We start from the raw sequence: 24,481 nt of genomic DNA, 5'->3' as shown, positions 1-24,481 counted from the left end.
TTAAATATCACAGATAATGATAAAGCACTTTTGTTTATCTACTGTAATTCTCCCTCTAGAAACACACACACACACACACACACACACACACGTACATCGTTATCAGTTATAATGCTCAGACAGTATTCTACAGTGTGATACAACTGCCAAGGAATTATGGAAATGAGATACTGGTTCACCTCAGCGGATGCCAGAATTGTTTGCATAAAACAACACGCGAAAGTAACATGACTAAAGGGTCACTAGAGGTGAAACACAATCTATAATCTATTTACAGAAAATACTGTGCTCGTCATTTACAAAGACTACATTTGAATTTTAGTTTGACATGAAATTTCCGTGCGCCTAATAAAAACAGTAATACAGAAATTGCTCACATTGGACACAACTACAGACTAAAGCATGACATTTATGGCTGTGATGCTAACATTATAGTGTATAGGATTTGTTCTATGATACATGCTAATCAAAACCATGATTGAGTCAGGGTGAAAAAGTATCCTGTACATTGCACCAAATGCTATCAGAGATACAGTATTTTTAGGCAAAAAAGTTAGGCGAACTCTAGATGATTGAACTCCAGAGGGTTTAATCTTGTCAGAGGAAAATAACTCGTACGTGATCAAAAAGTAACTAGCCAGATGATCATTGACTGGTTGTTGAGAACAGTGGTGATCAGTGATTGGTCTTTGGGAACAATGGTTATTAGTGATTGGTTGTTTTGATTGATGGTGTTCAGTGATATGTTGTTTGGAACAGTGATGATTAGTGATTGGTCATTGGGAACAATGGTGGTCAGTGATTGGGTGTTTGGAATAGTGGTGATCAGTAATTGGTTGTTTAGAACACTGATAATCAGTGATTGGTCTTCGGGAACAATGGTGGTCAGTAATTGGTTGTTCGGAACAGTGACAATCAATGATTAGACTTTAGAAACAATGATGATAAGTGATTGGTTGTTTGGAACAGTGATAATCAGTGACTGGTCTTCAGGATCAATGGTGGCCAGTAATTGGGCTTTAAAAACAATGGTGACCAGCGATTGGTTGTTTGAAACAGCGGTGATTAGTGATTAGTCTTTGAGAACACTGGTTATCAGTGATTGGCTGTTTGAAACAGTGGTGATCAATGACTGGTCTTTGGGAACACTGGTTATCAGTGATTGAACATTGGGAACAATGATGAACAGTGGTTGGTTGTTTGGAATAATGGTAATCGGTGATTGGGAAAAATGGTTCAGTGATTGGTAATTGCAAACAAAGATGACTTAAGATTGGTTGTTGTGAGAAGTGGTGCTTGTTTATTGGTTGTTGGGAAAATGGAAATCAGCGATTGGTTATTAGGGACAGTGGTCATGGGTGATTTGTTGTGTTGAACAATGATGGTCAGTGATTGGTCTTTGGGAGTGATAGTGGTTAGAGATTGATCTTTGGGAACAATGAGGATCGGTGATTGGCCATGGGGAACAACGGTGACTGGGTTTCCAGAAAATCATCTCATCTAAGCACACCTCAGTCAGGATTTACAATCTGGTAGTGTGGTGCTGAGTCAAACAATCATGCTCTCTTGACTTGTATAACCAGTAGTGGAGACGTGAGATTTAAAGTGCAGTGTTGTTGCTTAAAAAGTCGCTAAGTAACACAAACTGTGTCTATGTGGCTCAATAGTCAGTCAGTCCAAAATCAAAAGGCCAAGGTGTTTCTCCACAGGTCGATCCACACTTCAAATAAATGTGACTTTGTGCAAGGTGGGAAAATAAGGATAAGAAAAAAATAGGAAAGAGAAAGATGCACAAATTCATCAGCCTTGTTTATTTTTTAATATACAGTTAACAACAAATCTATATTGAGATATTGAGATTAAAGCAATAAAAATATTAGGCATTAATATAAAATCTTTAAATTTTTAAAAAATATTTAGTGGTTTCAGCCAAAAAAAAAAACCTAATTGGCATTATAACATTAAAATACAGTATTAGCAATGTTCCTTAGGTGATATTAAGTTTCACTGATTTAATTACACGGGAATTAAATAATAAAGCAGCGACACTGTTCTCTCTCTCTCTCTCTCTCTGTGTGTGTGTGTGTGTATGTGATGTGCTTGTGAAACCAGAAAGATAAAGGCACTTTGGCAATTCCTACTAGACATCTGTTCTGTTTATTGATTTACGCTGATTGTCTGCAGATATGAAATGGATGGAGTGTGTTTAAGCTCATTCCGCCTGACTCAGCTTTTGCCCATCATATGTTCGTATTTTCTCAGATCCTGTTTAAAACCTTTTTCTTTTCTTTTTTTGGAACAACAGATCTTTTTGAAGAACTGATTGTGAAGCACATGAAGTATAAAACCAAAACAAAATCAAATCAGATCATTATGGTGAGGTAAGGATGATCAATGACTTCCTGAAATGAGGAATAATTAAATCACTAAGCAGCAAATGCAGAAATGCCATTATTATTAACATGCATCCTGCCAGCTTGTCAAAAATACATATAATTTTGTTGTTATTAATCAATATTAATCATTTATACCTCTCTCTCTCTCGCTCTCTCTCTCTGCAGGTGCGCTTATTTCAATAACACTCCTCTCGAAGACGTCCTCCTTCTTTCCAGCCTATCAGAATAGAGAGAGGGCGTGTTTATCTAAATTATGAGGCGGTTCCTTTCTGTTGATGCTCTGAGGTAAAGTTGTGTGAGTGCAGTTTTAGCAGCGCGGCTAACAGACAAAAAAAAATCCCCGCAGACAACTGAGTTAGGACATGAGGACATGACGGGGAGAAATAAACTCGTCTTCACTCCCGGGATAGAGTTACACCGCGGATTCCTTTTCAACATGTGAATTTATGGAAATGGGCACGGGAAAAATGAAGGCGCCTCGTCTTGTTCAGTGTTTTGTGCTGGCGGTCGCTGTTATCCGGACGAGTCGCGCGCAGGCAGGTAAAAAAATCTGCAGACCTAACTCCAACTCTAAAAAGGGCGAATTCTCTCTATATTTATATCATGTGTGTGTATATAATAAATCTTCAATTCTAAGTATTCGTGTGTGTGTGTGGCTGTGAGAATGAGAGCCATTTAGCTCGTGCGTAATGGACATTTTGGGTTCATCTCCGTTTTCCTCGTTGACTTGCGCGCTCGCGCACACTTTGTCTTTTTCCTACACACACACCAGGTAATAAAATCTTGTTATAAGCACTTTTTAGTGACTTAATAGTCCGTGTTATTTGGTACTGAAGAACTCAAAGTGCGCGTTGATGTATAAATGCGTGCATATGTAATATAAATGTCATAAATATTCTGATAAATTGCTTGTGGCATGGCGAGTAATGACGTAGAAGGAGACGTTTCACGTTATTGACAATTATTCCAATGACAATGACGTGGATTTGTGACTGTTGTACGATTATAACGTGTAGGGAAGGAATTCTGTTCTGTTTTACTGTAAGAGCTTAATGGTGGTGGCTTAGTGAACTGCATAGTGCACTTCTGTCACGTGCTAAAGGGCTTGAGAAAAGAGGTTTGGTGTAATTTGTGTGTTTTTTGTGCGCTTGTTTAAGTTGAGAGGAAGATCTGTGACTAAGGTAAAGGAGAAATAGCTCTGAATGAATGAAGAGATTAGAATTCTCTCCCTCTCTCTCTCTCTCTCTCTCTCTGGCTGTCTGTTCAGTTCTCCTTCTGATCTTTTAACAGGCTGAGCTCAGGATGAACCTTTCTGAAAGTTTGATTCAGCATAAAATTCAGTATTTTTGTCAGTTCAGAAATGCAGCTTTGTCGCCGTTACAATACACACACACACACACACACACACACACACACACACGGCTCTTAGAAATCGTTCCATTTTTCTTTTTTGGTGCACTGAGTGTGGACTCTATGCACTACAGTGTACAGTCTAGACAGCATTGCACTGCACTGTGTGTGCCATTGTTTCACTTCTCCAGCGATTTCTGGAATTCTGCTTCTGGCATGTGATAATGTGTTATAATGTTGCGGTTGCATGATGGTGCAGCATGGAATATTTCCACCTCACAGCTCCAGGGTTCAATGCGTGTGAAGTTTGTGTCCGGTTTCCTCCCATCTTAGAAAAAATATGCTGGTAGATGGATTAGCTACCTCCTAATACGTTTTACCTGACAGTTGTGTGTGTGTGTGTGAGACTGAAGATCAAGAACATTTGTTTGTTCTGAGGTTAGACTGTTCCTGAAGTGTAGTGCAGTATCCTCTCTCTCTCTCTCTCTCTCTCTCTGTTGTTTGTCAAGCTGTATCTTTCTGTACATCGCTGCTCAGTTTTTAATATCAATCTTACTGTCTCCTCCTCTTCCATCCCCCCCCCCCACCGTATTAGACGCCATAAATAATTACGAGAAAGTAATGAGGTATGTTGATGTATTTTTAGTTGCTGAACGTTCACTTGTGCCATCACTGTCGAGCCAATTCAAATGTAGACGTTTGTCTTTATATATTTTTCAAAAGACATTCCAAAACATTGACGAATTGTAAAGAAAAGACACTGTTTGGTGCATCAGTGTCACTCTCTCCAATATTCTGACCACGCTCGATTTCCAGTGACATTATTAGGTCACCACAGTGATTTTGACCATGATGGAGATGAAAGACACAACAAGCACACAAACGAAGGAAATGAGAGCAAACGAATGACTAAAGCCCAATTTCCACCAGTCTCAGTGGGTTAAAAGCAGCGTGCCATGTTCAAAACAATCCTGTTTTTAATGAATGTGGTTTTTATTTGTCCAGAAAGCTTCGTATCTGACCTCCTGCCCCGGGCACTCAGGAGAGTTAAGATGTAATTAACTTTGTAAGTTTGATTTTCTAACATCTAAAGAAAGAAAGCATTTACTCTCAAACAAAGAAACAAACTGTATTACAGCAAATGCAGCCATGTATCTACTACACCCCTATATTAATAAACATGGCCTTTGAACTTGAATGTCAGTTTTCTTCATCCACGCTTTACCTGTTCCCAGTCCCAGTGCTCACCTCTAGAGGGAGCTGAATGCCACTCAGATAGTGGAGTGCACTAAATAGGGTGCAGAAGTCATTAACATGTGCTGTATGCTGTGTATTGTAAATGCTCCTGTAAGCTGTTTGGACTACACATTATTATAATGTATAATAGCAGCATGCTATGTCAAGAGGTTAAACACCAGGATAAATGTAACCATATGGACTCTGAGGTTTCATGCTAAATCTGTTTTCATCTCTGTGTAGTCGTGTAGGACACTGAACACCTGTATACGCCACATTTTCCTTATTCTTTAGTCCTCAAAAATAATGCCTTTCACCTTCAGGTAGTTGTGATATCATCCACCTGTGTGGTCATGCCATTATCCTCATTGTGTGTGTGTGTATTTCAGTGCCTTGGAGGAGTTACAGAAACCTCACTGCTGTTGTTTCCTTAAATTTGAAGGAACATGAAGCTCCAGGGGGGAAAAAAAGGTGTAGGTGATGGTGTGTGACCTTGGCCTGACTGCTTTACAAAAAAAATTACAGGTTTTCACAAAACACAGTGTTGGACACACACATCTCATGTAACAATGCTGCCACTGTTCTCTTCTATTGTTCTCTCAATATTCTTATTTTCAGTTAATATATTTTTCCCTCTCCATACATTTTATCATAAGCCTGTGTTAGGAAATACTCACCTAATTTTATCTTTCATCTTCGCCATTTTTTTCATCCTTGTTTTGTCATTTTGTAGAACCTGGATCTACTCCTATGACTGTTTCTCCTGGTCCTGCTCTGAGATCGTGATCTTTGGATGAGGCTGTAAGAAGTTAAAGAGAGTCAGAGAGAGAGAGACAGGAAGAGAGAGAGAGAGAGAGATCTTCAGGATGCCACAGCAGTGTAAAAGGATGTTAAGAAGATGATGAGAATAGGTGGCACATGATTGATCTTAGAAATCAGTACATTTTCTCACTGTTCTCTTGCATATTATAGCTGGATCAGAAAGCATTGCGCTCCTGTCAACCTGCAAGGCCGATTCCGATGGAGACGTTCAGGAAACATAATTACCATCTTTCATCAACCATCTGCTGCCGTGTCTGTCTCGTTTAGATAATTACAACAACAAGTCCTCAGGCAGGACCGAGATTTGAGCAGTTTCACCCAGGAATATCAAGAAGAAGTGAAGAGAGCAGTGGAAGAGTAAGTGCCTGAAGTTCTCCTCAAGAGATTAGTGGAGCTGTAGAGATTAGAGGAAGCTTAATTTGTGTCTTTATGTTTGTTTTGTAGTAACCTGATTTTGATATTGTTGTAGTTGTTCTACTGCTGACCAGTGTAATTTTCTAAACAGATGATTAAGAAGTGTGTTGGAGTTAATTGCCTCCCCAGTGACTTGCTGTAACACCGAGTCAGTGTGTGATGTCTATATACCTGTTGGTGTGTGTGTGTTCGTTTCATGCTCCTGTGTGTCGGTGTGTCTCGCCCTGTGCTGTCCATTACTACAGGAATCCTCAACATCTAATCAAACTGGACAGCCTGCTGTGAGGTTTCATTCATCAGCTCGAGACTAGACAGGTTTGATAAATGACCGGGACTCTGGCCTGTCCTTTCTTTCTTGTTGTCCTTTTCTGTTTCTCTCTCTTTCTCACACACACACACACACACACAGGTTGAAATGTCTGTCTTTTATTAACGCAACACTTTCTCAGGTTCTTTAAGTAGGAAACTCCTCTTTGCTGCATTGTAAAAGAAGTATGGTGCTTTCAGGAGTTTAAAAGTTGGATTCCTTTAGCAACATTAAAAAAAACAAAAAAACACCAACCAACATCATCAGAAATGTAGTTTGTTTGTGTGTGTCTGCTTACAACATATATAATAGGAATAAAAAAGGTGGTGGTGTAGGAAATCAATCAACTTGATGGCGCTTAAAGTAACTCTGCTAATTATTTCTCTCTAAGAGCATGAAATACAGTGTTTTATTCCTTACCAAAGCACCACCAAGACCAGCAAGCATTATTTTGATCATTTTTTTTTTTCATTGTATTTGAAAAGAAAAAAAAAAATAGAATGGTGGAGTTAGGTTTAGCCTTCATGGACTATTTTAAAGATGGAATGAACCCAGGCCCTGATTTATATGCTCACCTTGTACCCGAGTTTAACACGCAGTCTTGCCAGACTTCATTTACATCCAAAGCGATCTTAAAAGGGTTAGATTACATTTGTATTGAATGATGCAGAATGTTTTGTGGTGTGAGACGGTGGCACCAGGGGATCAAGGTGAGGGAAGAGGTTCTGTGCTTTAATTGGATGACCTGGTATTGATTGGGCAAAGGAGCGGATCTTGAAAGAATCTTGAAAGTGAGACACAATTACCCGCTCCTGCCATTGTGTCCTATTAGCAAACAGTTTAAAGAGCTGCCAAGGTGTTTAGCTTTGTTTTGTTTTTTTCTTGCATTCCTATATTCCAGTGGTTTTTAATGCACCATTGTTAACTTGCTCTCGCCTTTTTCCATTTGATAGAAGGCGCCACCTCTGTGCAAATTGGTTCAGCTGCCATTTGAGATAAGAGACGTAGTAAACGTAACAGAGCGGTAAACCTGGGGAGCAGGAAATTTATTCCACTCTGGATATTTACATTATCGGTGCCATTAGAATGATATGAAGTCAAGGGTTTTTGTTAAGAAATGGAGTCTACACTACTGCAGAACTAATTTAAAGTGGAATCTGTTGTGAAGCATAGCCTTTGGGGGTTGTTACATTGTAAATCATAGCCTACTCTTATCAAAATTATTTTGTATACATATTATATTTAGGAGTACAAGATGAAGGAGTCAATATTTTCTGGCATTCTGGCCGGAAATAACGTTACACATTAAGCTCATTATTCAGACTGAGCAATGTGAGTTTTTCCTCACCACTTTTTTAAAGCTTTTGGGAGTTTCGGCCACACCGACCATGCGCGTTAATTAAAGGGGATTATTTTAATTAGAAAGTGCTGCGCTGCTCCTTATGAGGTCTGTTCTGTTTCACTGTGTGAGCTGCACCCGAATTTCTTTCCCTCCAGAGTGCTCCAAATAGCGAACCAAAATTTTCTAATCTCTTTTCCTTCCATAAAACTCATCCGTAAAGTTGTGAGCTGTGGATTTTTATTCTTAATTAAAGGATCAGTAGATGTTATTTGTCTGGACAGAAATATTAAACCCCAGATGTCTGGCTTTGGGTAAATGTTATTAGGCCAGCATGAGCGTCTTAATTATTTTTAGATAAGATTTAGGAGAATAAGTAAACTTGTGCACAAAACTGTTTACGTGATTCGGGAGTCTAAAAGCTACACAGTTAGAGTGTTACAGCGATTGGCATTTGAGCATGGATACTTTTCCTGATACGTAATGGAATACTTTCAGATTTTATAAATGAACATTCTTCATGCATACTGGGGCAGTAATAGAGATGCAACAGACACTTGTGAGACTGATAATACAAATTTGTTTAAAGAACACTTCTATTTAATATGAAGTGATTTACAGTGTGTGATATTCAGCAATACTAATCTATAAACCTTAGATAAAGGGTTATTTTTGTTTCCTATGTTATGCAGTTTAGGCAGACTGCACAGAAAACAATAATCATCAACAACTGCATCAAACATTTCTTCATGATTGACAGAGTTAGTGTAACTATTAATTTACTTTCATGTAACACATTTACATCAGTTTTCTGTCTGACAGTAGTATAGCAGCAGATCACAGGTATTGTGATTTCATCAACCCACTACTAATTCATCATTAGTTCCCCCCCCAATCCCCCGAATCCAGCACATCACCATTCTGAATCACGACCACGTCATTAAGAAATGGCACCAGGTTTTAACCATTAGCCTATAATGCTAATTTAAGTGATTGAGTCTAGACAGCAGGCTCGTAAAGTACTCGCAGGATCCACACAGCATCTCTACTAACTCTCTGGCACTGATCCTCTCATTCCTAATGACCATCACCGTGTGGCGTACCAAGTGGAGAAGAAAAGTCAGCACCAGAGCCAAATTTTTCGGAGTCCCTGAGTGAGTGCCAGCTCTGTTATAGGGGTTACAGTATAATAGACATGAACCCAGGCAGTCTCATTATTTCCCCGATCATCTCCCCATCACTCCTGGAACACTGGCAGGTGAACACTGGCAGGGAGATATGCTAAGAAAAGCACAAAGAACTTAGACTGTAGTCAGACTTTCTTTTTTTGGTTACAGAATTTATTTCCACCCTTGAATACGCAGGGAAATGGGCCCTGTTATGCACAGTTACTTACATACTGTACTTAAAGAAGTGTGTGTGTTTGATTTTGCCCTCATTGAATTTTCCCCTGCAGCTCTTTTTGATTCTCGATTTTCCACCATGACCGAGCTACAGCAGCAGTGATGGTGTCTGATCCCTGCCACGACTAAAGCCTTTGAGCCATTCATGTGCACTTTTATCACATTTCGTTCCCTTTACTAAAAGGCAACACCTTTAGGCTGTTTGAACTGTTTGAACAGGAGGACTGTTTACCCTAATATTTTTTTTTTTCACTTTCCCTTTTCTCGCTGTCTCTCCATCTTCTGTTTTCATGTTTGTCAACTCTTTACAACTCTCTTTTTCTCTTTCATTTAAAAAAAAATCTTCACCTCTCCTTAACTCCCTTTCGTTTCTTTTTCCCCTCTGTTGTTTCTCTATTCTGTCAAAATCAGTGGCTGTCAAACCAGTGATGGGTGCAGCATTTTTCTTCACGAGTGAAAGAATTTGGGCCAACAATAGAGCTTTAAACTCAGCAGCTGCTCAAATATGCAGATGTTGTTTTGGTCGACCAGTCAGAGAAGTGAGTGATTGAAAAGGAGTGTGAGTGTGGGGGGTGGTGGGGAGGGGGATGTTTTGACATTAGCTATGAAGATAAATGAGAGATAGACAATACTGTTGGCAGCCGTGAGGTCGGTGGCGTCTGAAATGACTCATTCACAGGGACTTGTATGGAGGGAACGTGGCACATAATCAAAATCTAATAGAAAACCCAGCCTGACTCCTCATCAGTGTGGTGTTAGTAGTGCACGAGGCTATTTAAGGGTGAAGATGTTATCTTTAAATTGGTCCTGTCTGTGCTGCTGCATGGAGCTCAGGATCTGAGGATGGATTACTGAGATCTTCACCTTTAGCTGTGAAAGTTACTTCATCCAAGAGCACAGTGAAAGCTGAGAAATTCACTGCCTCTACTGTGAGCCAGGCTATTGACTTTTGGGTTCCTCTGCCTCCACAGTGTAGGTCAAATCAAACTGAGCCAAAGCTGTGGAATATTTAACTGTGAGAAAGTGATATTTCTGTTCCTGGCTAAACATCTGAACTCGAGCTTTCAGCTCAAATTTGAAAACATGTTTGGCGTTCATACAATGGATTGACACTGTATCTAGGGTGTCCCCCTTCCTTAGCGCCCCACGGACCATGGGATAGGCTCCAGGTTCCCCATAACCCTGTGTGAGATGTTTGAGTGGATAGACAGATGGAGTTATGATTCATGATTTTCTTTTTATTGGATTATATTAGAAATAAATTCATGAGAACAGCTTTGAGGAGTCTCTTTCCCTCGGAGTGATTTTTGTCTGATGGCACACTGTAAGTATTTTTTTTCATTAGCAGATTTACCAAAGGACACAAGGCAGCACACAAGTAAGGGAGAACAAGCGCATTACATGTCATACACTATTTCATTTGTGATGCATAGTCTGAGTTTTGCTCTTTATGTTATAGAGAATCCTCTCACCTCTCCAGCTCTTGCATTAGCCACTAGTGAATAGCAGAGCTGTAATTTACTCGCTGAGTGTTGGAACTCATCCAGCGTCAACCATCGAGCACTGGGTAATCCACATTCCCTGTTAACACTCATGCCACCTAAGCAGGCTAATCAGCGTTGCTTCTTTCAGACAGATAAAGGGTGAAGTGGTGAAGCTGTTGTATAGAAGTGGATGAAGTGGATAAGAGTCCACAGTTCCCTGAGAGCTGATTGAGAGAGTGGGATGAATGGGTGTGTCTACATTACATCTGCATGGTTGTCACATAAAAAAAAAAAAAAATCCCATGCATCCCACGCACACCTCATAACCTCATCTTCACCCAAAGTGTTTGCTCAGAACATTGTTATAATCCCTAAGTGAAGAAGACATGGCCAAAAAACTTAAGGATGATCAGTAGTAATTCACATGACCATAACATTTACATAGGCTGTTTATATTGTCTATATTTAATTTGTTTTAAAGTTGGTCAAGATTCTCAGGTTCTGGTTTTTGGTGTTTTTTCCACATAGATTCAAAGTAAGAGACAACTGCCATGTTTCTCTTTGTGGAGTAACAGATTACTCCAGTTAGTTACTGGCTATCCAGGAACAGAGCTAAAAAAACATATACTCTTGAGAATGACTAGCTCTGTGACGGGAAACTGTTCTCGCCTTATGATACTAGCTAATATCTTGCAAATCGTATAGACAGAATCCAGCTGGGAAAAGGGAGATAAGTGTGGAAAGCAAGTTTGTGTTTGATGAGCCATAAAAAAAAGGAACAAGCCCATTTTCTAATGCCACGGCTAATCGGCACAACCTTGGCTAACTTTGTCATTCGGAATCACGAAACCTCCATTTCACGGTTGCGTGTCCTTTTTTTTACACCCTGTATGTTGAATAAAATGGTCTTTTACTGCAGTGCAGGATAGAGTGATACATTATTCAGAAACTACACAATGCCTTTGGACATAGATGCGTGTAGATTTCACACAGAGTGTTTAGGATCATCTCTCACTCGCTGCTGGATTAAGGGATTGCTGTAGGGAAGAAGAGATTATTCTGTGTGTGTGTGTACACGGTTGTGTAGGGAATAGACACAAATTTATCTGCCTGTATTTGGCAGTGGTGAATGGGTCATTACTCTCACTTCAGCAGCTAAGATCCAGCGATCAGGCTTTTGTGTCATTCCAGTACTTCCTTTCTAGCTTACTACTGGCTTAAGAGTAAACTCGGTCTTGGTGGTGTTTTAAAGCTTTAACATACATTCATCGGGCAAATAAATCCTCATTAGTAAGTCATTAGAAACAAACCAGAATCAAACAGCGGGATGCTTATTAAAATGACATAAGGGCTCCAACCACCTCGTTTAATAATTCAGGATTTTACGCTCACCAGATATAACGGATGGGAGGTTTTTAGGTCTTGTTAAGAATAATCATCTTTATTTCTGTAGACACAACTTACGATTCACGGTTTTGTTAATGGGTCTTGGGCCCTGTAGTTTACCAATATGTTTTAATAATACATCAAATACCTCAAAACTACAAAACACATAAAACAAACACAGCAGTGCATCAGACTCCATGGAGAAAGACAAATCATACAGTTATTCCAGTGGGCAAATCAAATGCTCCAGTGTGCTGCCCACTCCCATGAGTCTGTTGACTGGAAACCTCAATGATGAGGTTAAAAAGGTTAAAATGAGGGGAATAATTAGTAAGTGCGTAGCGAGTACCTGGCTAGTGTAGTCTATTAATCTAGGATACATTCTACTTCGTTATAAAACAGGCAGTGTAAGTTCTAAAATCTGTCTGGCGGAGCTGCATTTGCTGTAAAGAGCCACAGTATAGAGCCACCTGTTTCTGTAATACTCCATGGTACAAGTAAGTCAGTGTTTCCATAAAAGGCCCTAGTCTTCCTCTGTTATGTCGCTTAGCAACCAAACTTTATTGTTATCAGATGTGATTGCAGTAGAAGATTTGTTTATTGCAACTGTTATTAATAATAAATGGAATCAGAGTGCGTGTTAGTAGATGTGCAACAGTGTGGTGTTAAACCTGTGTGTGTCAGACTTCATCACTCATGAAGGAGGAACGATTAGCAAGTGAACACATTTAATACCAGCAGGTGTGTAGTTAACCCAGGAACAAACACACACATCCTGCTGTTGACCAAAGCTGCTCCTGCTGAGCACATGGAGGAAAAGTCATCGATTATTCAAGAGCTACCATGATTTCTTCTACTTTATCAGCATGTGTCCTTTAATCAAATTTAATGTTGGTGGTTAAACTTGTGGATTTCTCACCGAATGCACACACTTTTGTGTTTGAAAAGGGTAACACAGAGCCAGTAAAGAAAGTGAGTATTAAATGGAAAAACTAGACTATGATGATAAATTATTGTAATAATAAAATTAGACATGGAATCATACATATGTGTAAAGACCGGGGGTAATTTGTTACTCAGAGACATACGCAGGCATTATTTGCTTCATTCTAGTGGTTTGGCACTCTCAGGACGTCCTTCTGCCCTCCTTCATTGTACTTATTCCACCTTAATTGCAGCAGTTTGTCTCTGTTCGGAGAAAATTTCCGGAGGCAATTTTATTTGTCTAAAGCAGTCGTCTCTATGCAGAGTCACAGTAGCGTCATGCCCACGGGATTTAGCATCCATTCTCGCTGGAAGGTCAAACTGGCAGATCCGCAGAGAGATTGAGAGACGGAATGAATGTGAGTACACGGATACCACCCAGTGTTTCCTAGGACTCTGTTCCACATCTCCAGTCAGAGATGTTGATCTGTTTCAGGGGTAGATAATGATGAATTCATTAACCAGCCCACCAGGATAGTAAAAGCTCCATTGTGTTACCCAGCCCCATGTTTTGGCTCAGAGGAAAGTGTGGTAGTTAATGTAATGTAGCTATTTAAGTGTATAAATAGGGACTAAAAGAAATAAATACTGTACAATGGATCTAAGAAGTCTACACACCCCTGTGAAAATGGCAGATTTTGTGTTAAAAAAAAAATTAAACCAAGCTAACTCATTCCACTCTCTCTCTCCAATCATTCTAATGCACTGTTGGTTTTATTACACCATTCAGTCTATCAGTGTGCTACATCTTCACTTGTCAATATTGTCCCCTTCTTTCTTGTCACCCTACTGGTCACCCCACTGATTTTTAGCTGGATTCAGGTGTGGACTCTGGCCAGGTCATTCAGAAACATTGACCTTTTGCTCATGCTATTCCATTGTCATATTCAAAGGAGAATTATTTTCCATCTTCAGCTTACTTGCAGCCTTAAAGCATGATGCTGCCACCACCATGCTGCATCATAGGGCTGTGTCCTTTTAGTGGTTTTGCACCAGAAATAGCTTTTGGAATTGGTCGCATCATGCCATTTGCATATTACCACATTGTTTGGGGTGAATCAGTAGAGGTTGAATGTTTTTCAGAGAAAGAAGAAATATTTTGTGAGAATATGAGAGGTTATTGTCACATCCAGAGAGTACTCATTACTTGTCTGGTCCTTTTATACACTTTGGAGGGATGTCCTGTTTTTTGGTGATGTCTCAATGGCTTTAGCAGTTAGATAAAACCAAGAAGATTTGAAGAAAACCCATCATCATTTTATTGGTGATTTACTAATTACATGAAATAACATGAAATTAAGTGTGATCTAACCCTAGGTAAATATAGCCAGTTTAGCTATTTAGCTAAACTTTCCTCACCATGCTTTTCTATTGAGATGTACAGTGTCTTCTGCTGTAACTTTAGTCATTTGTAAATATTTTGTATTTATTTATTTGCTTGTTTATTTCATTGAGTAAAAAAAATGTTTGGACTCTGATCAGTGCTGCTGTTGGACATGAGTCAGTTTGGCAGAAGGAATTAATGGAGAACATGATTAGAGTTTTGGCCAAGATCAATCCAGATGTCACCTCGTTCTGGGCTTTTGTACACAGCTTTTTCATTTTGCTTTTACTCTCATGGTATTTCTCTTCAAATCAGCACTACTACTGGATTCAATTTGCATATGCAAGCAACTTTTCCCCTTTGCTTCAGCTCTTCATGTCTCCTGCTTTTCATATGTGATGTCTTATGCATTACCACAGTTCTTCAAATATTGAGGAAGATGTCAGCAATGCAAAGTCAACATCATACCTCTGCTGCTGAATTTTGTTTGGCTCCTAAGAAACCCTGAAATGTATTTATATTACATTTACATACATTTTATATTGAAGTAAATCAAGGTATACTGAAGGCACTGTTACTGTGGTTACAATATTCTTCAGTAGAAAAAATAGGCCTAAAGTAGCTGATGTGTATAGGGACAATGCTGGTGTTTTGCTGTTCTCTTCAATGTAAATATTCTTTGTACAATTTGAAGCTCACATATGGATTATAAATATCCCAGTCTCCTAGGCTGGATCTTCAATTTAATGTTTGTTTTTTGTTCTTGGGTCTCATCCCCGCACACAAAAAGACTGTCCTGTTTGCATAGACAGTAGGCACAAAAATATAGGTCTTCTCCACATCCTGGAGTAGATGAGCGAGAAGTCAATACACGGTTCGATTTATGGGAACAGATTTTCACACTTGCACACAGTTCAATGCAGTTTGTTCATTTTAACCTCTGTGCGAGGAAAAAAAAACATGATTGGGCTTAATAGACACAGTTCCTGTCCATAACGGCTATAATTATGTTAAGTGCTTTTGTTAAAGCCTAGTTTCTGTTGTTCCACATAAATGATCTTACAGATGCCCACGACTGGCCATCATCAGGAGATAACATTGTGGGTGTGTTTGTGCCTGGTCCTGGCAGTGCAATGTTGAGATGGAGTCAAGATCCTGCTGCTGCACCAGAGTCCACTGATTCTTGAGGGAGTTTTCAGTGAACTAGAGTAGGAAGAAGTTAGTAAGGGTATGTAAGGCAGCAGAAGTTTTTTTCCCTCAGCAAACAACACTTTTATGTCCCTCTGAGCCATATCCAGCTGTGGAGAGTCAGAGTAATCAGTGGATTCCAGCTGTGCATGATTGAACCGTGCTCTGCCTCTGGTCCATATTCATTTATTAGAGTTTTGGTTGACGGAGCTATCCTTGGTTCTGAAGTCAGTCATGCTGTTTTAGCCGTCATAACCCCCAACTTTGCAATACTACAGACAAAAAAGAAAACAAGAAGTTACTTTATGTCAAAACATGCAACTTCATACACTCCATTTGTAAAGATCTATCTTATGCAGGAGAGAACTTCATTGCAGGCCTGCCAACCACAAATTCCCACAATAAGCATGGTGCTTAGACAGAACTGGAGACATCATCCACTGTAATGCCCGCAGGCATGTTAGACCACCCAACACAATCATAAAAACACATCGATTTAGCTCAGTTTCTTGCCACAAATCTGACAGCTTTGACTTGGTGAGGTCATGGTGTTTCTCCAGGAATCATAGTGAGTGCCGGTTGTTTTTTTTCCACTGTGGTTTTCCCACAGTCAGAGGAGTGGTTGGGTCTTCCCCCCCTGTTTTCCTGAAAAAGCAAAACAGGAGCTGCTTCAGCTACATGATTCATTAACACACACAAAATTGTTTTCTTGGGGGGGTATTTTGGAGCTGGTCTTGAAAAATTAATCAAGTGAAGAACTCACCCTGGTGAAAATTTTTTTTTAGTTCCCTATAGATGCTGATCACTGAGTTAGATCACTGACGGAGAAAACGGGTGCTTGGTTTTCTTACTAGGTATCACAGAACTGCAGCTATAGTCCTTCTCTCAAGGATGCCTGACTAACCATGAACATCGTCTATCCTTTGTCTCTATTTGTCACATTTTTGAATGCCGCCATTGTGACAGTCTGCTGACAATGCTAGAAAAAAATACTACCAATTCACTGATCTAATGTTGCATATCCTTGAGCTTGAGGGAGATGTTATCTAGTCTCTACAGCACACGATCTTGCCAACGTCGCCATAAATGTTTGATGTTCTTTGGCTAAAAGGGAAAAGCAGTACTCAATACACCTACCTGATCTGCCTTCATTATCTCCCCATTATTACACGGAATACTGGTCTTTACCTTGCAGTTTAAATATATTAAACTCTTACAGCATCCTTTCTGCTGTGGTGGAATTTCTTTCAGTCCACAATGTAACTGGGTTCTTGGTGAAGTTTTGGTTCTGCATTATTACAGCCTTTGATTTCAGCAGACGAGATGACATTTTCATTTTATCACCGCTTTCACCTAAATGAACTGGGAGCCTGTAAAATATCTGGCATTTATATAAATTCAGTAGGCAGGGAGCAGGACAGAGGAGCATCAGATTTTTAAATGCCATCAGTATTCATCAAAAAAAAAAGTATAGTTAAGGCCAAAAGTTTATATACACCTAATAGATATTCAAACTCAACTTGCACACAATTCAATCTGAACATTTTCTGTGTTAAGTCAATCAGCTTATCTACTTGATCTCAAAACAATAGCAGAGAGACAGATTTATTCTAAAGGTTGCTGGAATCTTCTAGACTGTTCAAAAAGTCAGTAAACTTGGTGTATGAAATTTCGCTGAAATAATTCTGTCTCTTAGGGGTTAGCAGGTTTGTTTTGCACTGCCAGGTTTGGGGGTTTATTCTCCCACTCAGTTTACATGTTCTCCCTGTGTTTGGAGGGTTTCCTCAAGGTACTCCAGTTTCCCACCCTTGTCCACAGACATGTGTTACAGGCTGATTGGCATCAGTAAATTGTTCTGTGTGTGTGAGTGATTGTGCCCTTTGACCGATTGGCATCCTATCCAGGGTATTCCCCACCCTGCACCCCAAGTCCCCTGAGATAGAAAATGGATGGATGCATAAATCTATCTATAATCAGCTGTTAAAATGACCTCAAATAGGAGCTAAAGTACTTGCCAAAAAGAAATGCATGGAAACCTAAAATGTCAAAAAAAAAAAAAAAAAAGTCAAAAAAAAGGTGGCTCATCTGTAAACATTATACATCTGTTATGCAGATGTTTGCTTCATACATATTTCATCATATCTTTAGTGTAAACATAGAGCAGATACACTTATTCTGTGTAAACATTAGAGATGAAAATGATGAATTGTGCAAACAAAATGTGTTTGAGATGAATGTGGAGGTGTAATAGCTCATATTTATGGCTGAAATATTGAAAAGCCTTTACATTCATCTAAAACTGGTGTGTCTGTTTTTTACCCCATAAACTGACCTCACATAAAAGCATTTTGCCCAAAAATACCTAGAGAGAATAAAAATAACAGAGCCATTTACACTCATTGTAATCAGTCATGTTCTGAGCCACTGTGGCATTAAATCTTGTCCACTGGCATTTAGGCCCCCTGAGAGTGGAGCTATTAAGAGTCCAAACAGTAAGCTGATAAATGAGCCGAGGATGCTGACAGCCAATGCTTATCCAGGATGGATATGGCATGAGCCCATACTCACTTGATGCCGGAATAGAAATGCAAATTGAAGGTCTGTGAAAAGCCTCACTGAATTCTAAAAGTAAAAAATTGAATGTTGTTTTGCAGGTAAATTAGTGCAAGCTTCATTGATTTCTGCTTCTATTAGATCTCTGCAACTGCACCACATTTCAGATACTAACTGTGTGGATTTATTACCTTTTAGAGTTGTTTGTAACACCAGCAAGTTTCTTATCCTTATCCTAATTACAGTTTCTTAACAATGACCTAATGAGCACAACTCACCTTATGTAACTCATGCTATGGATGTCTCATTCCAAACCTCAAATTTGAATATCACGTTTTAAATCTTGCATCTTGCACTCCAAAATTGCAGAACCAAAACTCCAAGTCTCACAGTAACTCACATTTCAAAACTCACGCAAGTTCACTCTTTGTAACTGGGGTGATGTTTTGACTTTACCTACTTGTTCATGTGCAGATGTGTTCAGATACTCCATATTATGTCCATATTTGTCCCACTGGAAGGGGTGATGTTAGCTTTGTTGGATGGTAAAAAAGATTCATGGTGATTCCCACCCAGGTAGCTGTTACACAGACTTCCTGGAAATGGCTCATGGTAGTCATGGTATGACTTGGTTTCTAACCCATTTGTAGGCTGTGGTGAAGCCTAGTGAACCAACGTATGGCTACATGACTGACAAGCGAGGTTGTTTGATCAATGAAATGATTATAGATGGACAGTGGATAGTTGTAAGATCGAGTGATTAGTTGCATGGTTTAATTACAAGGTGTTTACAGACATGCCATTAGTTGTCACGTTGTACGGTTATATTGTCATCATGCATACCTTTGCTACTGGTGATTTTGTTACATGTAAAGTAAAAAGGAAGTAAAAGGCTTCCATGTGCTGCAGTCAGGTTGCCAGATTTTGAAAAAGTAGCTCATATAATTTTTTTTCAACACACAATCTTTTGCTCAATAACAAATAACACGTTTTAGCTGTTGTCTAGTCTGGAATGCTTTTAAATGTCACCACCATTGTTAGCTGACGAATTAGCAGTGAAGATCCTGTTAGGCCACTTTGAACTGCTTATTTCTGATCTAAATTTAGCATGTTCTCCTTAACAGAACACTTAATCGGTGCACCTTTTCAGCAAAACTTAAAAAATAGGACAGTTTTGCAGTAGTTTCACACAATTATCGCTATTTTTTGCATTTTGCAGTGTGTGAGGGCACAGATAACAAGCTCAGCACCCTGTCAGATCTGGACCAGCACTACTACACTCTGCGTAAGTTCTACGAGAACTGCGAGGTGGTATTGGGAAACCTGGAGATCACCAGCATCGAACGGAACCGCAATCTGAATTTTCTCAAGGTGAGTCGCTACAAAGTTAGCCCTAACCTCCAACCTAGAGCTTATCTTCATATTTGTGGTCCCTGCTGTATTTGAAGGAAAATCATCTGAAGAACAGTAGTTTCAATGGAAGACGCTGTATCTAAGCAATTCTTTTACGCAGGCCACTCAGGGACCTTCTGAGCAGACTGCTGTGAGTTCAGAAGCCTTGTGGAGAGAGCTAGGGAAAATAAACTGACAGCCTCACACACGAACACAAAGCTCTCTGCCTCTCACATGCAGATGACTGACAGCCATCTCGGTTCAAAGAGAGGGATGGGTTAGTGAGAGTGCTTATCACAGGGGAGCACAAGCTAGAAACAGCAGAGAGAGAGAGAGAAAGAGCGCTCAAACCTCAGCTCTTTATTCAGTCTTTCTCAAGCCTCTGACAACTTACAAACCCAACACTCATGATTCAAAGAGAGACAAACAGTTATATAGTAGGATGGCCAGTAATCAAGCTAAATTACCAACTATTACGAACAAATACACAGTCAATCAAGATCTAACAAGTTGTGGCAAAACATAATTAGTCTCTGTATGAGCCATTTTTTCAAGTGTTAAGGATCTTCAGTAATTTGTACACCTCAGAATTAAAGTCTTATAATTTTAGTCCAGTTGGTTATTTAAACTTTAAGTAGGTACAGAATAAACCCTCAGCAGTGTGCTGTTATAGGAAAATGATCACCTGCAGAGTAATTTTCTGAAATATTGTATTTCTCTAAGATCACATCAATTTGGCAACAGTTACATACTTTTATTTATTACAGTGAGGGAAAAAATCATTTGATCCCCTGCTGATTTTGTACGTTTGCCCACTGACAAAGAAATGATCAGTCTGTAATTTTAATGGTAGGTGTATTTGAACAGTGAGAGACAGAATAACAACGAAAACGTCCAGAAAAACGCATTTCAGAAAAGTTCTACGTTGATTTGCATTTTAATGAGTGAAATAAGTATTTGATCCCCTATCAATCAGAAAGATTTCTGGCTCCCAGGTGTCTTTTAAACAGGTAAGGAGCTGAGATTACAGTAGGAGCACTCTCGGGGAGTGCTCTTAATCTCAGCTTGTTAACTGTATGAAACCCACCTGTCCACAGAAGGAAGCAGTCAATCAGATTCCAAACTCTCCATCATGGCCAAGACCAAAGAGCTGTCCATGGATGTCAGGGACAAGATTGTAGACCTACACAAGGCTGGAATGAGCTACAAGACCATCGCCATGCAGCTTGGTGAGAAGGTGACAACAGTTGGTGCGATTATTCCCAAATGGAAGAAACACAAAAGGACTGTCAGTCTTCCTCGGTCTGGGGCTCCATGCAAGATCTCACCTCATGGAGTTTGAATGATCATGAGAACGGCGAGGAATCAGCCCAGAATTACACTGGAGGATTTTGTCAATGATCTCAAGGCAGCTGGGACCATAGTCACCAAGAAAACAATTGGTAACATACTAAACCGTGAAAGACTGAAATCCAGTAGTGCCTGCAAGGTCCCCCTGCTAAAGAAAGCACATGTACAGGCTCGTATGAAGTTTGCCAGTGAACATCTGAATGATTCAGAGGAGAACTGAGTGAAAGTGTTGTGGTCAAATGAGACCAAAATCCAGCTCTTTGGCATCAACTCAACTCGCCGTGTTGGGAGGAGGAGGAATGCTGCCTATGACCCCGAGTACACCATCCCCAGGTGACAGGACAACTGCACCGCATCAAAGGGACGATGGACGGGGCCATGTACCGTTAAATCTTGGATGAGAACCTCCTTCCCTCAGCCAGGGCATTGAAAATGGGTCATGGATGGATATTCCAGCCTGACAATGACCCAAAACACACGGCCAAGGCAACAAAGGAGTGGTTCAAAAAGAAGCACATTAAGGTCCTGTAGTGGCCTAGCCAGTCTCCAGACCTTAATCCCATAGAAAATCTGTGGAGGGAGCTGAAGGGTCAGCCACAAAACCTTAATGACTTGGAGAGGATCTGCAAAGAGGAGTGGGCCCGAATTCCTTGAGATGTGAGATGTGTGCAAACCTGGTGGCCAACTACAAGAAATGTCTGACGTCTGTGATTGCCAACAAGGGTTTGCCACCGAGTACTAAGTCATGTTTTGCAAAGGGGTCAAATACTTATTTCACTCAATAAAATGCAAATCAATGTATAACTTTTTTGAAATGTGTTTTTCTGGATGTTTTCGTTGTTATTCTGTCTCTCACTGTTCAGATAAACCTACCATTAAAATTACAGACTGATCATTTCGTTTGTCAGTGGGCAAACGTACAAAATCAGCAGGGGATCAAATCATTTTTTCCCTCACTGTATGTTTTATGATGTATGCTTGTTATCCATCCATAATTTCATGTAATGTTGTACAACATCTGCAGTACAAGCTACTTCTTGTTACTGCTTATGTTCTCAGCTGCAAACGCAGCTCGTCACGTTGTTTCTGCCTCCTCACAGAAAGCATCACCTTACAGACACTACACTCTCTGTCTTGTAAGCTGTTACTCCCGGAACGATAACGTATTATACCGAGCGTGTGAAATTTCTAAAACAGCAGCTGTATAATATTAATCAACACCTTCAAGTGGCATGTAAGAATGCTGACTTCAACAGTGTTGTGGTACAGCATTGTGACAGGAAGTAGAGCTATGGAAGAGAGTGCTGTAATGACTCTACCTCATTATTCCACATCATCGTAATGGAGAAAACCTGGAAGCCACATGGGTGCCATGAAACCAGGATTAGTATAATTAGCACTCGTTATACAGAAATGAGGGAATTGCTATTACCTTGATTCCCTCCACCTCCAGGGTTAGTGTTTTCCTTTCTCAATGAATGAAATTCTATCCGGCATCGTAGCAGCGCCATTTAGTCTGGGTGAACGAGAGCAGCTAGGGTGTTTATTGGGGGCTTTTCAGGCGACAAATCTCAAATCTACCATTTCAGTTTATGATTTCCAACTGCTCGTGCCTTTACTTATTATCAGACACGATGCTGTTGATTGCTTGATTCATATTGGTGGTGGTGATGTCATTCCTATAGTAACAACTTGCACAGGGATGAGCCATTAAAAAGTGCATAACTGTAAAGTTTTTACATTACAAAATCATGTCATTTAAAACAATTAATCAAACACCAACAGTTGGGGTGGTGGTAGCTCAAGTGGTTAAGGCTCTGGGTTGTTGATTGTAAGATTGTGTTGCTGCCACTTTTGGGCCCTTCAGCAAGGGACCCAACCCACCTTCTGCTCCAGGGGCACTGCATCATGGCTGAATCTGTGCTCTGACCCCAAAACCTCCAAGGATGGGATATACAAAGAAAGAATTTCACTGTGCTCTAATATATCTGATAAATTAAGGCTACTTAACTTAAAAACTACTTAAGTGTTCTTACATTTCCAGCTTGATATAATACACAGCCAGATGATATGAGTATGAGGCTTCACTGGGTTCATTTGTTCATTGGGTGTCAGCTGGGTTGGATAAATTGGCTCCGTCTATCTTTTACCCAGCTTTTCCGAAGCACGACATATTAATTGCATTAAAATAATACAATTTGAGGAGTTGGACCTTCAGTTAGAGTGCGGAATAGGTTTTTCTGATTGCATTTGATCAACTCTGACGTTAACAATGATGAAGCATTTACTGCCTGAGGTTTTATTGCATTTGTCCCACTTACTTTCCTTTCACCTTCTTGCAAGATGCTCTCATGATTAAAGTTTTGTAAGGATTTGCAAGAACTGAGATGAAGATAAATATCTAAAGTTTTAAAGCATAACATTTAAGGATCTAGTGAGGAGTGGGATAAGTGCTCAAAGGCTTATTTTTTTTATTTATTTAGATTTCAACTAAATGCAAAATTGCCTTCACTCGTGAATTTTGCATGAGATCGGGTTGAAATCCTTTTGGTGCCATACAGACTGTAGACTCGAAGACAAATTAGAATGAGATTTGTAATACAGCAGAATTCATGAATTATGGAATATATGATGTGATGAAATTTTCTTCAGACTGATACATTGGGTGAAGTCTCCTTTTAAAAGTGAGTGCTAATTAACAGGTGTAAAGCTACAGTAAGTGAAGCTTTAGTAAAACCTTAGAGCAAACTTCTTACAGATGAGCCGACATGAATATGAAAACAGTCAGTTTATAATGTTAGGATATGACACAAAGTTGTCGTGACATAATCAGGAAAAAGGCTTGTGTCAAAAGGGAACCTGTCCTTTCCTTATTGACCTCAGACAGTTGGATTATATGTAAATCTTTTAAGGTTTAGAAAAGTAATGACAATCAGTAAAGGCAAATGAGTGTGTTGTGAAAAATGAGTGTGTTGTGAGTCTTGGGTTGAGCACAGGATAGTCATTATGGCTGCAGCAGCACTTAAGTACACATTTAGAATTGAGTTGTCTGCTGAAAGAGGGAGTCACCCAAGCTCTTTAGGGTGTTTACAGGAAGTTAGACTATCCACATGAGTAGTTCAAGTTCCAGCAGGATGAATCAGGCAGGTTGGGAGGGCTAGAAGCATGAAATTAAGAAATAGATAGTTTTTATGTTTTGAAAAAAATGGATTGTTTTTTCCTCTTTCCAGTCGATCCGTGAGGTGACCGGTTATGTCCTGGTGGCTCTGAACCAGTTCGACTATCTGCCTCTGGAGAACCTGCGCATCATCCGCGGGGCCAAACTGTACGAAGGCCGTTATGCTCTGGCCATCTTCCTTAACTACAGGAGAGATGAATACTTTGGTCTGCGCCAACTCGGCTTCAACAACCTCACTGGTACTTATTTCTTTATTCTCTCTCTCTGCAATTAATTCCCCTGATATGACTCAATCAGCAGGGGAACACAATCATAATTAACAGGGTTTGATCATTCAGCAATAATTATACCTCTCTGAAGAGCATATCAAACTTT

At 39.8% G+C, this 24,481-nt stretch overlaps 1 protein-coding gene across 1 annotated transcript in view; it reads left to right on the top strand.

Annotated features, from left to right (window-relative positions):
• Positions 1 to 2,680: 2,680 nt before the first annotated feature.
• The window catches only part of LOC131346663 (receptor tyrosine-protein kinase erbB-4-like), a 46,716-nt gene continuing 24,915 nt past the window's right edge, over positions 2,681 to 24,481 (top strand). Inside the window, exons 1-3 of the mRNA XM_058380218.1 lie at positions 2,681 to 2,936; positions 19,406 to 19,557; positions 24,159 to 24,345. Coding sequence (XP_058236201.1) covers positions 2,843 to 2,936; positions 19,406 to 19,557; positions 24,159 to 24,345 — 433 coding nt within the window. The 5' untranslated portion in view covers positions 2,681 to 2,842. The remainder of the gene's footprint in view (positions 2,937 to 19,405; positions 19,558 to 24,158; positions 24,346 to 24,481) is intronic.

This window comes from Hemibagrus wyckioides, linkage group LG26 (genome assembly GCF_019097595.1).
Source record: "Hemibagrus wyckioides isolate EC202008001 linkage group LG26, SWU_Hwy_1.0, whole genome shotgun sequence".
Lineage (NCBI taxonomy): Eukaryota > Metazoa > Chordata > Actinopteri > Siluriformes > Bagridae > Hemibagrus > Hemibagrus wyckioides.
This window is presented reverse-complemented; position numbering and strand designations above follow the sequence as displayed.